A 16,850-nucleotide genomic window follows, 5' to 3' on the forward strand; every position below is an offset into this window, starting at 1 on the left:
AGGAGGTGTGTTTCACTAATGGAGAAACAACCCTGTAGAACCATCTTGCTTCATTAGGGAGTATGAGGTTCAATGTAAAAGGCCTCAAGATTATCAAAGATGCAAGAATAAAACTCTATTACCTTTGGGTACTACTTAGTATCTGAAATTCTGACAGAGCTTTTGTTGGATAAAAACAAATGACCAATTTTTCTTCACTGATTTTTATATTAAAATTGAAACAGTATTTATTTTGGGGGCATCACTTTCTTCTAGAAAATGTCTTATAACTAATCGCATGTCTGTCTGAAGATGAGTATAGTAGGAAGAGTTTAAGAAGAATGGCAGCCTCGTACTGCTTGGTGATAATGGATAATGATGGAGAAACTGAGGCTGGTGGTGGTCACTTAGTTCAAAATCTTGTTCAAGGTGAGTCTTTTACAACTACACAGTTAGGTGGCCGTATGCAGTTGAAAAGAGGGTTTTTAAGCTTCCACAGTTTTAGCTTACTTACCGAATCTTTTTTTCGCTTGTACTTTTGGCTTAGAATAAAGGTAAATATTTGAGTTAATAAAAAGCTAGGTGATTTTTTTTTTCAAGTACAGCAAAGTTTTGTTTCTATGTGGTTATAACCATAGGCAAAGACAAAAATGTGTTCAGTTAAAAAAATGAAAATTGTCTGTTACTTTAAGAATTTTCTTCCTGTAAAAAGATACATTTAAATAATGGAAGATATATCTCCTTTCTTTTAAGCCTACTGTAGAAAAGCAGTCTATGGAAAACAGCAAAATATTTTATAAAAATCAGAAATTTAAATATTCTCTAGTTGCCTATTTCCCACTTCATAAAACTTGACATTTCCCATTGTAAATGGTACAACTAAAGGAATGTTCTGTGCCCTATCGTTGTTTCCTCTCAGCCTTTTGCTCAGCTCTGTCAGATATGGAACCATTATCTTAATCTATTAATGGTTTTAATTGGATCTTAGGGTAAAGCAAACACTTCAACTAGACATGGGCTGACGAAATGTTATGAATGGAGACATAAGATGATTACAGTGAGTTAAAGGAAATAGCTTCTGTATTCAGTGGACATTCTTTATCTTGGCATTCAAAGACTTTCTGTCCACCTTTTCAGCTTCACTTCATCTCTAAAGAAATTATTGGTATATCATTCTGACAAATTGGGTTACTTAGCTGTTCCTTAAACTTAAACAGTTATATCTGATTTTGTAATTTGATGCCTAGAATAAGAATGCAATTCACAAATGAGGTATTTGGCTAGGAATTCTTATTCCTAGGGCTTCCCTGGCAGCTCAGATGGTAAAAAAAAAAAAAAATTGTTTGCAATGCAGGAGACCTGGATTCCATCCCTGGGTTTGGGAAGATTCCCTGGAGAAGGGAATGGCTACCCACTCCAATATTCTTGCCTGGAGAATTTCATGACAGTGGGTGAAGAATCTGACATGACTGAGTGACTAACATTTCATTTCATTTCTTATTCCTAAGATAAAATTCCCCTTAACTCCTTAAACTTTTTGCTCTATTCTCCTTGAGTATCCATGGGGTCAGTACTAGACCTTTGTCAAAGAATTGGCCCTGATTGCCTTCCTAGCTGCATAATCTAAGGTCCCAACTTCATACAGAGCATGTCCACAAAAATACCCCACTGGTGCCTGAAAATCAGCATTCTTGAGACAGAAGTCAGTATCTTCTAAAGGCATTTTTACCCCCTCCTAACTGGGGAATCATCTAATCAATACTCATTTCTGAAATCCAGAAATAACACTCATACTAATTGATACAAAACGTATTGATGTAGAGCCCTGGTGTCTTTATGTTCTTTGTATTTCCAGTGATTGTCTATTCTACTTTTCCCATTACCTTTAACCTAAAATCTCACAGCTGATGCCTCTCTTAACCTGTTCTCTCCACTGGTCTCAAGATTACTTTTCTAAAATATAGGTTGGATTTTACACTTCTACGCAGAAACTTTTGATATTTTCTATTGTCGAGAGCAGTGTTCTTCAGTAGAAATACACTGTAAACTATATATGTAATCTTAAAATTTTTAGTAGCCACATTTAAAAAAGTAAAATGAAATGGATGACTTAATTTCAATTACTGTGTTTTATTTAACCCAATATATCTGAAATATATGTTCAGCATGAAACTATGACATTTTACAGTTTGAGGGGTACTAGGTTTTTGGAATCCAGAGTGTATTTTACATTTAACAGCTCATCTCAAACCAAACTAGCTACATTTCAAACTAAATGACCACGTATGGATGGTGGCGCCCATATTGGACAGCACGGGTCTGTAGCATAAAGCTTAAAGTTCTTGGACTGCAGTTTGGGGCCCACCACAACTTTAGCTTCTGGACTGCATACTTAACTTCTGTGCCACTCACCCAGGCCCCAGCAGCACCTAATTTGCTGTTCTTTTCCTTTAACTACCCTTCCCTGCCTGTGGGAATCTGACTTACCTTCCAGGGCCAGATCTGAATGCCACTTCCTAGTGAAAGCTTGCTCCACTCTCACAGTGCCCTGTAAGCATTAACCACTTGCTTTTGACTCTTCAGTAGCAGCGTTTGTGGGAGCTGTTTGTCTAGCTCTGTGAGTGAGTGGTCTAGCTGCCCACTAGAAGGTGAGCTTCCCAGAGGCAGGGTGCACCTCCCTCAACCTCTGTTTCCTACCGTTCATTGTAGCCGTTTGCTCCTAGGGATTTTCTTACCCTTTGTTGCTTGATATCTTCGAGATCTAATGCAGTTTCTCTTTTAACAGTTGTTTACTGCAATGAAATTTCCTTTTATGTATGGATCAGTTCCACTGTTTAATTAGAAGTGTTCTCTCTTTGTGGATTGAAGCTTTTGCTTATGCAAGAGAGGAAGTACTCGTTTTCTTGTAGAAATAACTGCCTAATATGAATAAACTAGGTTTCAAATGTAGGTTACTCTGGTTTTAGCCTGGTTCTAATCCCAAATGCAACTCTTTCTGTTATATAACTTGGTCTGTGTAAGTAAACTTTGTATGTGTACTAAGACTTTTCCCCCCAAAGATTTATTGAAAAGTTTACATGCTTTTTGAATCCCCTTTTCCCCTAACAAGATTTACAAGTGGAGTTTTGCCTGGGTTCTTTTTCCCATATAAAAGCAAACAGGTGCCTGAAAGGTTATGCTCTATTCTGGGAGATATCTGATTAATGTTGAGGGGCTATGCCAGGTCAGACTCTGTAACCTGTTGAGAGATTGTTTAGTGAGTGCCAGGATCAACTCTCAACATTATCTCAGGTTTTAATGGTTTTCTTCTGAAGGGCATTTGTAGATGAAACCAGTTTGTATTTAAAGTTAATTGTGGCTCTCAGATCAGAGATTGGTTAAAAAGAAATTCTTTCCTCCAGCAAACAGTAGTTTGAAAAGAATGAATGATTCATCAGATGGAGTTATAAGGACTATAATTGCATTTTATGTTTTAACACAAATTATTGCATTTAAATCGTGGTAAAAATCTTACCCCTGGTGAAGTAAGAATTCCTCAAAAGAAGATCCCAGTAAACTTCCGTAAGAATTTCTAGATAGCCTCCCAACTGCCTGAAAAACAGCGATACTTCTCACTGGGAGGGTAGACGTCAGCCATCCCTGAAGCTTCTCTTTCCGCCTTCCTCTCTGCACCCCATCAGTCAACCTGTGAGTCCTTTTGTTTCACTGGATCCCAAATCCCTGCACTCTTGACTGCACTGCCACTGTTTCCTAACTGAGCCACTGTCTCCCGACTCATGCCATTACTGCTTTTGCTCTCCACGTGGCAGGCAGAAGGATGAGTGTATCTCTCATTCAACTTCAGTTATCCATTCATGGTCAGCCTTATTTCATCTACTCTTCTCACACACACACCCCGACACACCTCCCTACACCCACACACCCACACCCCACTAATAATTTGAAACAAATCACAGACATATCTGATCAACTAATTTGTATTTTGCCCTAAAGTGAAACTTTGCCTTGTGACTTCCCTGGCAGCTAGTGGTTAAGGGTTCGTGCTTCCACTGCAGGGGGCATGAGTTCAATCCCTGGTTGGGAAACTTACCACAAAGCATGGCCAAAGGGGGAGGGAAAAAACATGAAATTTGCCGGTTGGTTGGTCATAAGAGATGAGAAGGTTCTGCCACAAAGTGATAAGTTATTTGTCAATCTCTTTACTGTCTTCCAGCTCTGTTTCCTCTTATTTTTTCGGGATGTGTTCCACTTCTGTTTATTAAGTGCCATTACCAGAGAAACAGTTTAATGTGTTCATTTTATGTTAAGTCAGCTTTTCAGAGATGCATATATAAGCACCTTGCTACTTTTGTACCAGATATGTTCTTTGAAGTGTGTAAGTTGAATGTACAAAAAATATACATATAGCCCATTTACACTTCAGAAACAAGCTCATAGAAAAAGAAATCAGATTGTGGTTACTAGAGGCAGGAATGGGTGAGGGGTAATTGAATGAAGGCAATCAGGAGGTACAAACTTCCAGTTATATTAAATAGTAGGAATGTAGTATACAAGTTAAATTATATGATAAATATAATTAACACTGCTATATGTTATATAGGAAACGTGTTAAAAGAGCAAATCCTGAGTTTTCATCACAAGGGAAAAAAATTTTTTTTCAATTTAATTTTGTTTATATATGAGATAATGGGCTTCCCAGATGGCTCAGTGGGTAAGGAATCTGTCTGCAGTGCAGGAGACACAGGAGATGTGGGTTCAATCCCTGGGTTGGGAAGATCCCCTGGAGAAGGGAATAACGACCCACTCCAGTATTCTTGCCTGGAGAATCCCACGGACAGAGGAGCCTGGCGGGTTGCAGTCTGTGGGGTCGCAAAGAGCTGGACACAACCGAGCACAAGGCACCCTGGCACATGAGATGATGGATGCTCACTGAACTCACGATGAAGTCACTCCATGTTGTCTGAAAGTCAAATCATTATGCTGCACACCTTGAACTTTGATAGAACCATGGGACAATAATATCCCAATACAACTGGAAGAAAACATTAAACGTGTATATAAGGAGGGTGTTTCATGCTCAGAAAGCCTTAAGAATTATAAATTTCCTAATATTTTTTGTTATAAAATAAATACATGCTCATTATAAAAATAAAATTTAAATAATACAGAATAGTGTGAGGTAAAAAGCTTAATTTTCCCATTTGTTCACAGATCACTTTCAGTCTTTTTTATTTCAGAAACAACTATATTTCTTATAGATCATTCCAGAAAAGTTCATTTATTTATATTTACGTAAAACCTTAATAATATATATATCTGACTTTCAGTTTGGATTTTAGTTTAGTTTGAATAGCAAACCATTTCAGTTCGTTTGAAATTAGATAGAAATCAATTTTAATGTTGAACAATTAACTTGATGTTGCAAGGGATTGAGTAGGAGATGGTATGTTGACTTTGATGTCTGATTTTTCTTGAGCACTCGTTTGCTCACGATAAAGGAGTCTTAGACTGAAATCATCAAGAGTTCTGTGGACCCATGAAAACCTCTATACCAGTGCTGTCCAATAGAAATATAATGTGAGCCACATATGTCATTTAAAATTTCCTAGTATTCACATTAATTAAAAATAAAAATAAACTTTTAATTTGACATTAATTTTCATAATGTATTCTCTTTAGCACATTATATGCAAAATATTACTTCAACATATAATAATATAGAAATTAATGAGATAATTTACTATTTTTTTCATGCTAATAAGTTTTCAAAAAGTCCAGTGTGTGCTTATACTTAGAACATTTCTCAGTTTGCATCAGTCAGCCCCATTGCTAGTGCTTACTAGCCATGCAGGGTAGTGGCAATTATTGCTGGGCAGTGTGGCCGTGTACAGGATGGTGGTTGTCTCTGACGGAGGAGCAAAGAGGGTAAGATATATTCTTAATTTTGTTCTCTCTTTCACAATTATTGACCAATATTTGAAGTTAAAAGTGTACTGCCTTTGGTATTCTTCATGATGGCCAAGTGTGGCTCAGTTGTATTCTCACTAGCATCAGCACTTTTTAAGAAAATCAGTTTTCATTCTTATAAAACACAACAAAGATTAATAACACAGCTAGTTGTGTACAAAGATGAAAATCCTGCTGAAAACAACCTTTTGGCCGGGAGGCAATGCCACCCTGTGGTAGCTCACGTGTTTATTCATCAATATATGAAAGATCAGATTCTAAGTAGAGAATGTGGCTTAGGAGTATTAGTGTATAATACATTAAACCTGACTGCTTTTTATTCCGAATTTCATGGTAAATTTATGTACTGCTGCTAAGTCGCTTCAGTCGTGTCTGACTCTGTGCGACCCCTTAGACGGCAGCCCACCAGGCTCCCCCGCCCCTGGGATTCTCCAGGCAAGAGTACTGGAGTGGGGTGCCATTGCCTTCTCCAAATTTATGTACTAGTATGTAGTAAAATTAGTAATAGAAAGCCGGAGTAAGAATTCCTGAGACACTGATTAGGACTATCTTTTGAATGTAATTTTTTTTTTTTTTTTTAAGGGGTTGCCGATGGTGTAGGAGGATGGAGAGACTATGGTGTTGATCCTTCTCAGTTCTCAGGGACTTTAATGCGAACATGTGAACGGTTAGTAAAAGAAGGACGGTTTGTCCCAAGTAATCCCATTGGTATCCTCACCACAAGCTACTGTGAGTTGCTGCAAAATAAAGTACCTTTGCTTGGTAAGTACATATCCCATGTGTTTTCCTCTCTAAAGAAATCCCCCCTGGTGGTTCAGACAGTAAAGAATCTGCGTGCAATGCTGGAGACCCAGATTTGATCCCTGGGTTTGGAAGATCCCCTGGAAAAGGCAATGGCTGTCCACTCCAGTATTCTTGCTGGAGAATCCCATGGACACAGGAGCCTGATGGGCTTGCAAAGAGTCAGACACAACCGAGCAACTAACATTTAAAGAAGCCCAGGAGGTGGTTAACAACAAAACCAAGAAAATCACTTACAGCCAAGCTGTTTATCCGAGGCTCTTCCTGTTAAACAGTTTGATGGAGGAGCTATAGGCTACACCAGAATACTTAATACTGCGTGAGATAAGTACAGCCACTTTGGAGAACAGTTTGGAATTAAAGAATAAAGTTAAACATGAATAGATAATATGCCCCAAAAGTTCAACTTCTGGGTCTTTACCTTGAACTAGAGAAGCTCTTGCACATCTATGTGCAAGAAGCTCTTGCATATCAAGAGATGGGTACAAGAATGTTCATAGTAACCTCATTTATAATAGCAGAAAACTGGGGACAACCTTAAAGTCATTTATAGGAGTGAAATGCATTTTGAAACAGAATGCGTTAAGGTTGCATGCAGTACTCAGGAACATGTTATTGAGGAGAAAGACGACTTTGCAGAATACCACCCACCAGTCTGAGTCCATAAATTTCAAATTCAGAAACATAAAACTGTATCATTTAGGGGTTCTAAAATGTAAAAGAAGAAAGAAAAGCAAGTGGTTGTATAGTTGGGTTAGTGATTCTCTCCCAGGGAGGAAGAAAGGGGATTGAGGTCCCACATGTAACACTCAGTTCACTACTTGTGGGGAGTTCAGGTTGCAGATGGATTGCCCAATTGTTTGCAGTTAGCAGTTACATTAGTCTGTATAAATCCCTGTTAATCTTGTATTAGAAAATATACAAATATGTAGTGTTTGTTTATATGGCATGCCAATGAAGCATCCTTTGGCCAAGCTTCTCCATTTGTTTGTTAAATGGTTTCTTGGGCACTTACCCAGTCTTCTAAGCAGGCTCTCAGAAAGGGTGTTATTAAGTTTCTGCTAATTGCCAGCATCTTTCTGGTTACTAGAAGGTCCCCTCCCAGTCACCAGGCACATTTAAAATCAGCCTTCTCTTTTCAGTGTAAATGAAAATCTCCATTTTCATAGAATTTTACCTTCAGTTTGAAACCTTTGTAAGAAGGGGTTGTTTCCATCATGCTTCTGTCTTCTCTGTGCTGTGATTAACCTGCTTGTTCTCCTTCTAACTGAAGAGAAATCTTGTCTTGAGGTTTCAATATACTACTTTGTCTTAATCTGCTATTTTAGACTTGCAATCTTGAACTTCCCCGGTATCTTGAAATATCCTAGATTCTATTTCTAGCACCTCTCTGTCAACTTGCCTGCCATATGACTTTAGGCAAACCACCTAACCTCTGACCTCCTTATTTCATGTTAACTAGATAAATCTTTTTTGTGTGAAAAGCAGTGACTTAAAGCTTCTTACAGTACTCAGAAACATCTAAAGGGAAAAGACAACACATTGCAGGGTACCATCTAACAGAGAGTCTGTAGACACAATACCAGGGACCTGACTCCTATACATTCTTGTGAGTCTTCTGCCAATACCACTCCAACCCCAACCCTGCAGTGCATGTACTAAATTATTGTGACTTGGAATAAACCATTACAACCTATAACAACTATCCTCATTTTGTGCTTTGAAAGCCTTGTTTTTTTTTTTGCTGAGTTTCTTCCTTATAACTGCTTTTTCCCCTATTTACCTTCATATAACTGGAGATCTTAGTAGAATAAGGACATAAAAGAGGTTTTTTTACATTGAACGTTAAAATTAACTGCTTTCTCCTAAAAGACACTTTGAAATATTCCTTTGTTACTATGTTTGACAACATGTATACTTCTGTCTTTATCTGCATATCTCTAAGCTGTTTGTAACTAAAACCCAAGTATATTTTGACAAAGGTAGGCTGCTGAGTTTTACTGAACCTCAGCTGTAGTTATAAATAATAACTTTATAAGAGTAGATAACCTTTTAAAAAAATCTTACAACCTTGCAAAAGCATAATTCCAGTATAAGGGTGAGCTGATAGCTGTAACCACTTATTTCTTGAGAATTTCTAGCTGCTTTTAGATCTGGATTGATATCACAGGCTAATTGTTTGCATATATTATTTCTTCAGAAACCCTTAAGTGGATTTAGGTCTTATGAAACCAACATATCTTAAGAATTTGAGTAGTTAATCCTTGTAAGGTTATCCCTTTCTTCCTTTGCTGCTCAAAATGCTTAACTGTAGTTTACAGAGTAAGGGCCATTTTTTCATGAGGGATATGCTTGGGGACCTGTCTGGATTGCTCATCTGAATATTCAACATGGTTCTTAGCACTCTTTTCTTTCTTGTTCTTCATCAAACATGTAAGGATGAACTCTTCTCCCCATGTTAGACTGTCAGGGCCTGAGCCGCTGTATTCAGCAGTAATTTGAAGAGGCCCAGATGATTGTGTAAGGCCGAGCTTCCCCTCTTTGGCACTGCTTTGCATGTTAAAGCTCTGTGTATCACTCACGAGGACCATTTTGATTCTAACACAGCGGGTGACTGCCACAAGGGTAGCAAAATGATCGCCTAGGTTTGTCAGTGAGTAATAATGAATCAACATGAGTCCTTCCTGCAGCAGCATCTTCAGGACTGTGCCTCTCTTCTGTCATTTTTTTGTTCTCAGTTGAATTAATCCCATCAGCTTTCAGAAGATCTTTTGTGTGGTGGTTCTGTTAATGATGTGAATGATTAGATTTTTTGTGTATTGGGTTAGGAAGGAAGGAAGGGTAATTGGTGACTTTAGCTCTAATGTAAGCTATAGAATAGGTTCTCAGATAGCATGACCAGTTAGTTGCAATACCTCGGTTTTTCTTTTCTTTGACGTTTAATGGGTAGGGACTAGATAATTTAGCATTAACGTGTCAGATTTGTACCCATGCATATACTGTAGATAACAAGGAAACAGAATTTCTGAACATTGCAGTGACACAAATGCTTATATTTAAGTGTTTTTTAATTAAGTTACACATTTTCATTAAGGAAACTAACAAAAACTTAAATTACTTATAATCTATTAAGAAAACTATTAATTTTTTAGTGATTATGCTTCCTGACCTGTTTTCTTTGTGCATAGAATAATAGTAACAGGAATTGAATCTACTGTGTGCTCACAGTAGCCCCAGTGAGGTAGATTTGTAGATGCTTTTATTCCCCGTTTTGCTAGGAAGAAACTGAGGCCTAGAGAGAATAAGTGGTTTCCCCACAGCCATATCACATGGCTAGAAAATGACAGAGCACTGGGATTTAACACAGCTGGTTTCACAGCCTATTTATTTTCTTCTTTTTGCTCTTTAACGGTCATTTTAGCAGGTTAGCTTTTGCTTACATATTGTGCTTTTTAAAAAAAGATGACAGTAAGTATCGGTGTTTCTGATGTACAGTTCGTTATATTTGGTGTCACTTTTTAAAGGTAACTTCAATACGAGCTTACAATCTACTTGTTTCACTTACCTTATCTTTCATTCTCAAATATGTTTCTCTCACACAATTTTAGTTGCTGTCAGATAGCCAGCGAACACTTATTATTTGTTGTAAGTCTTTGACATGATTTAACTAATTTTAACTATCTTACAAACAACTCTCTGAGGTAGTTACTGTTATCCCTGTTTTTATAGATGGGGAAACTAAGGCACAGACAGGTCACATAATTTGTCCCAGGTCACACAGCTAGTAAGTGGCAGAGCTAGCATTAAGATGCAGGCAGGCTGTCTCTAGAGTCTGTATTCCTAAGTATTATGTGATAGTGCATAGCCTGCCATTGTATGGATGAGCTGTAATTTATATAACCAACCCCTTAATTTTAGATGTTGAAGTTGTTTCCAGTTCTTTGTGATCTTATACAGTGCTTTGTACTTAAGTCTTGTTTGCGTTTCTATTTTCTTATAATAAATCCTCACAAATGGAATTGCTAGGTCAAAAGATATGTACATTTTTCAGGGCAGTATTATCCTTTAGAAAGATTTATTTAAGTTTTACTCTCATCACCATGGAATGAGAGTGACCACGTTCCCTATTCTAGTGCAGTGATTATTAAAAATATATATATTTACAGACCATTTACATGGTTGTTGAACTTATTTTTTCAATTTTGCCATTTTCTATAGGTATAGGTTGAAATTTTAGCATTTGAAAGCAATCTCACTAACTGGGTTACCAACTTCAGGCTGAGAAAGGTCATGTGAGCTGTGTGCTACAAAGGTACACAGAAGCTTCTGCTTGGAATGTTCCCTCTAAATGTTGGTAGTCTCTGTGAAGTGAACAGGTTGATTCCCCACTCATGAAACTTGGTCTTGTTACTCCACAGTGAGTCTGCAATAAAATTTTTTCATGACCTTAGCAGATGGAAATCCCATTAAAAATTGAAGTTATGTGCCCTGTCTTAAATGTTAGTGAATTTCACAGGGAAGGCTTTCTGCCAGTGACTAATGAAAAATGTCATGGAAACGTGACATTCTCATTTTGGCATTTAAGTATTAAAACTTAATATCTCAATAACATCCTTTAGAAAATTTGGCATAGATTATAGCACTATTGAAATGAAATAATGTGGTTAAATATCAGCCATTTTTATTATTTCTTATCTCTGCAAGTGGAAGAATCCAGATCATCAGTGGCCCACTTTGTATGCGTAGTATAAATCCCTTTTTCTCTCCCCATTGTGTTGATCATGATCAGGTTACTACTGACATGGGTATGGAGCCGTAACTAAGAAAGGACCTATTAGGCAAAGGAGGTTCACATTATGGTATGTTGCTCCTCAGGATGATATGATAAAAATGTGTATGCAGAGACAGTCTGGGAAGAGAAAATAAATGGACATTGTTTTTGTTTCTAGGTAGCAGTACTGCCTGCATTGTGGTGCTGGACAGAACCAGCCACCGCTTACACACAGCAAACCTGGGTGACTCAGGCTTTCTGGTTGTCAGGGGTGGGGAAGTTGTGCACCGATCAGATGAGCAGCAGCATTACTTCAACACTCCATTCCAGCTCTCAATCGCGCCCCCCGAAGCCGAGGGAGTTGTCTTGAGTGACAGGTAATCTCCCCTCTCTCACCAACAGGTTCCCTCCCGTTCCCCTTAACTAGGCTGTTGGAGATGGGCATTTTCCATTCTCACGTGAGAAGAGAAGACACATTGAAGACCTTCTAGTCTGACGTTGAAAGATATTCTGCTTGAACTTGATTTCCAGCCAAGTTGAATTCTGATAAACACCTATTAATTTGACCTGATTGTGAAAATACTATTTCAAGCTTATAGAATATCAGTTTTTCATACCAAGACCACATGGTACATACAGTTGTATTTGTTAAGTAGTGCTGGAGAAATGAGTCATTGTTCATGTGTGCTGTGCCATATACAAATTTTTGCATATGTTATTAGGGAAGAATGCAAATAGACATCTGCTTTATTTATCAGAATAACTTCCTGATTCTCAGAGCTGCCTATAATGTGCATCAAATGGAACTTTCAGTCCTTGCAGATCTTGTCAGGCAAAGTTAACTTGCAGGAAATGGACTTAAAGGTGGTGTTGGGAATGTTCTCTGATGGTACTCTTGAGATGTGTGCTTTTTTTTCTTCCCACACCTTCTCAGTTCATTTTAAACTGTCAAGACCTTTCCAGGACAATCAGTACTTTTTTGAATCAACTTTTATAGTTTATCTTTTCTCAGATCAGAGTACAGAGTAATACTAAGTCTCAGATTTCACTGCCTTTAGCAACCTTTTAGGGTTTGACACAAACATTGTGGGCAATTCATAAGTGTAGTAAAATGGGTAATGAACCTGTTGTAAAAGTAGAAGCATCCTAGCAAATACAGATTGTCTCTACTTAATAGTTCTTATTAGGCCAAATCTTAGGTCCAAACTAAGGTAAAATGATGATTACTGCCATCTTTTAACTAGAATGAGCATATTATATAAGTGCTCCATATTACCCAACTAAAGTTTATTGCTGACTCCTACAGAGAGGGAAGCATTTTTTTTTACTTTCAGAGTAAGGCAGATTACCATAATTGGAAGAAAATTTGATTATAGGCCCTTCTTCAGTTGGCTGTAGTAGCACATCGATATTAGTCACATTGGAGTGAGGCAGACTCAGAACCCCAAGACCTTGGTAAATGTCAAGTTCAGCTAACAGTTTTTGGAGAAACAGTGTTTTTCATTTTCCTTTATTTGATCCTTGTTGTTTCGGCTTCCCAGTGCTAGAGCACCCCTGCAGTACCTCACACGCTATCTTTGGGACAGTTTGGTCAGGGCAGCACTTGGCCTGTCCTGCCAGTGAGGTGGAGGTTGCTTCCCCTGGAGCCCAGAGACAGTTTACTAGCATGTGATTGCAGCTCGTGTTTCAGTGCAGTCAAAAGTTTCCAGCAGCACAGTATGTTCAATCAAAATGGGCAGAACTGCAGCTGGCAGAACACCAAGCTCATGGGTGGGAGTGTTGGGAGAAGAGGACGAACTGTCCAATGGCAGCGAGTCTCTCACAGACAGCATAGCAAAAGACACTCCTGGGGAAAGAAAGACCTCAGCATAAAATAGAGCTTCAGTGCCAACCTGGTCATTAATCTAAACTTCTAGAGGCTGATTCGCTTCCAAAGACTGAGCAAATGTGCAATGTCTTGTATTGTTTCTCTTTATCCCATGGAAGAAATCGACCTGGTTTCTACCAATTTACAGTCTGTTTTAGTGTGTATCTTTTTTTTTTTCCCCTTCTCTTGGCTGCTTGTTATCCTTTGTTATCAGTCTCTCATCTATAAAATATTATTTTAACCTTGACTTACAAATTTCCTTTAATAGCTGTTTTGACAACAGCTGTTGTTGTTAAAACAGCTATGTTATTGTATAAATGTATAAGTGAAAGCTAGTTTGTTCCTTGTCAGAAGCCCGTTACAAAACTTTTCGGTGTGGTGCTGCTTTCCTCAGTCAACAGAAGACAAACTAGAAATTTTCTTAGTGTAAATCCCCAGCAGGCATGGGTAGGCTGTTTGTTTTTATGTTTTCCCTTTATAAATTTTATAGTACATCACTTAAACAATGTAGTGTTGTGTTTTTTTTGGTTTTTTTTTTTTTTTTTTTGGTGAGGCTTAAGGTGCTTTGGTTCTGGCCCCTGCCTTCTGGGTCAGTGTATGAATTTTTTCCTGGCTCTTGTTCCCTAATTACACGTTTTAAGGCAAATTATCAGATATCTCACCTTTCCCTTACCTTGGAAGCCTGGAAGTGGTAGAGCTGGCCTTTCAAAATGGCTGAGAATCAGTCTCCAAGGGAGCCATGAACTCTTTGAATATATTATCTTCTCTTTTTCTCCCCACCTGGGCTTCTGTTTTCTTCATGTAAGTCTCCCCTCTATCTTTTTAAAAAAGTTTTACACAGATGTAATGAAAAATCTACCACCTGTCCTCAGAGGCAGCCAGTTATGTTTCTTTGAATCCTTTCAGATTTATTCTCTGCATGTAGAAGCGCCTGTATATATAGATCTTTCTTTCTCACACACACAGTACCTTGTTCTTTTCATTAACAATATTGAGTCTTTACCCAAACTGGAGGATTAGTTACTGTGATTCTTCATTAATTAACTTTTTCTTGAAGATGTATTATGTGCCAGGAGCCCTTATAAATAAGTAACCTGCGCGTGATGAGAACTTTGTAAGCCCTGAGAGAGACAGTCTTTACTCTGCCAGAGTGAGGGTGATTTATTAATATTTATTTGGTGTTACTGGTAATATACCAGTAATCACTAGCATTATAGTAAGAAATACCATTGTAGATATTTCACAGGAATTAATTCTTATAGGACTGGCATGTGCTCCTCCATAGTGCTCATTTATTCCACTAGAACACAGCCTCCAAATTCAAGCCTGCAGGGAAACTGATGAGTGGAAAGTGAGTAAGAGAGGATGGAATTTGGCACTAAAGAATTAGGAAATAAAGACTCATTTCCACTAGGATTCTAGAGGCATTTTAGCGTCTGACTCAGAAAAGAACCCTTCCGCCTTTTAAAGCACATGTGACTAATCATCAAACTCAGTTTTACTTGATAGTTTTTGTTAAGCTTTTGAAAGATTTATATCAGAGTTTTCAGTTAATTTTTTTCAAGGTTAAGAATTTCAGAATAGTGATTTTTATTATTGACTGCTACTATATATTAGTTTTCCTTAAAGCTTCGTTATATTGTAGCATTGTCCCCATTGGAAACTTCTGACAGTATCTCTAAAGGGCTCTGCTAACTTTGCCGCCACCCTGTCCTTGTTACAGCCCAGACGCCGCTGATAGCACATCTTTTGATGTCCAGTTAGGGGACATTATCCTGACAGCGACAGATGGACTCTTTGACAACATGCCTGACTATATGATCCTTCAGGAGCTAAAAAAGTTAAAGGTAATTAACTCAAAGGTGGGCCTTTAGAAACAGTGACCCTCCCTGGACAGCCGAGTTTTTTTATTAATTCAGTTGTGTAAGCTCTTTTTGTAGTTTTGGAAAGGACTACTTCGTGAATTTAGGAAAATGAAAATGGTTCTGATCTTGTTCTAAACAGTTGTAGACAGAAATATTCACAGTTGGAAAACCTGAGGGAAAAAGAGGCTTCTCATCCAAGCCCCTCTTTAGTAGGGTGGTAAAGGTAGGAAAAACTCTGATAAGAGATTTGTGTTTTTAATTGTGTTTTAATGGTATTTAATGGTGTTGGTTGCTGGTTATCTTTTTCATTTTTTAGTCTCGTAACAAACCCAGCAGGTGTTGAGGCTGGGAAAGAGGAAATCATCATACCAGAGCCAGCCAAGGCAGCAGCCAAGGGTAGCAAGCAGCTAGGGGCCTTGATGTGATCTGAGCTGTCACCAGTAACAAAGCAGTTCAGACTTGGCCCATAAAGTGAGTGGAAGGAAGTGAAAGCCAGTCTGCATATTCTCCTGGCTTTGTGAAGTACTGACTTGGGGGGATTGATCTTTTCTCATGTTTTTACTACTAACCAGTATGACCTTGAGTTTTCTAAACTTTCTTAGCAGTGTTTTTCTCACCTATAAAATAGGGGTGGGACGGTTCAAAGACCCTGTTCTGTAGGGCCGTGGTGAGGATGAACCAAGACCATGCACTAGAAATCCTTAACACCATGCTTTGTCTGTGGAGCTTAGGAAGGTCAGGTGCTGCTGACACATGCTGGCACTGTGCCATGTGTGTAACACTGAGAGGCAGAAATGACACATTCCCTGACCTTACGGGGCTTACATTCTAGTGGAGGAAGACAGAGAATACAGAGAAAGAATAGAAATAGTGTTGTTGCTAAATAAAAAAGAAAAATAAAGCATGGAGAAGAAATAGAGAATAGAGAGGGCTTTTCAGTGGGGTAACTGGCAGCATTTACTTGGAGAGCACGCACACTGAGCGTGGCCTGGGGTGCACTCCCAAGCAGGGAGAATTTTGAGGTCATCCTAAAATGCTATCAAAATCTGCCCCTTCAATCCCATCCCATTTTAGCAAGAATGCCTTAAGAATTTCAAGGGGGCCGGAGAGATAAAAAAATTCAAACTTCAGGACCCAAGGCCATCCTCACAAAGAACTTTCTCGTTGACATCCTATGTAGGCAGCACTGGTGATCTTGTTCATTTTAGTCGAGGTATTATGTTCCACTGTCTTCTCTAACTGGAACAAAATTTAAATGGTGGAAACTATGATTAGATAAATCTTACTGTCTTAAAAAGTGATGTTTACTTGCATGTAGAAATCATGTGAGGCATTTTGGTAAAAATATCTCCCTCATATTTTTGTATTAGAATTCAAATTATGAGAGTATACAGCAGACGGCAAGAAGCATTGCTGAGCAAGCTCATGAGCTGGCCTATGACCCAAATTATATGTCACCTTTTGCACAGTTTGCATGTGACAACGGATTGAATGTGAGAGGTAAGCATTCTTTGGGAACTTCATAAGGACTAATTGGGGACATAGGGGATGGAGCATTCTGGGCTGTGTGTGAGGCCAGCTGCTGCACTGGGGTGAGACT

At 38.4% G+C, this 16,850-nt stretch overlaps 1 protein-coding gene across 1 annotated transcript in view; it reads left to right on the forward strand.

Annotated features, from left to right (window-relative positions):
- PPTC7 (PTC7 protein phosphatase homolog) overlaps window positions 1–16,850 on the forward strand; it is a 42,400-nt gene that overhangs the window by 20,556 nt on the left and 4,994 nt on the right. The window contains exons 2-5 of the mRNA XM_013970669.2: window positions 6,529–6,708; window positions 11,697–11,895; window positions 15,109–15,232; window positions 16,621–16,750. Coding sequence (XP_013826123.2) covers window positions 6,529–6,708; window positions 11,697–11,895; window positions 15,109–15,232; window positions 16,621–16,750 — 633 coding nt within the window. The remainder of the gene's footprint in view (window positions 1–6,528; window positions 6,709–11,696; window positions 11,896–15,108; window positions 15,233–16,620; window positions 16,751–16,850) is intronic.

The sequence above is a fragment of the Capra hircus genome, chromosome 17 (genome assembly GCF_001704415.2).
Source record: "Capra hircus breed San Clemente chromosome 17, ASM170441v1, whole genome shotgun sequence".
NCBI lineage: Eukaryota > Metazoa > Chordata > Mammalia > Artiodactyla > Bovidae > Capra > Capra hircus.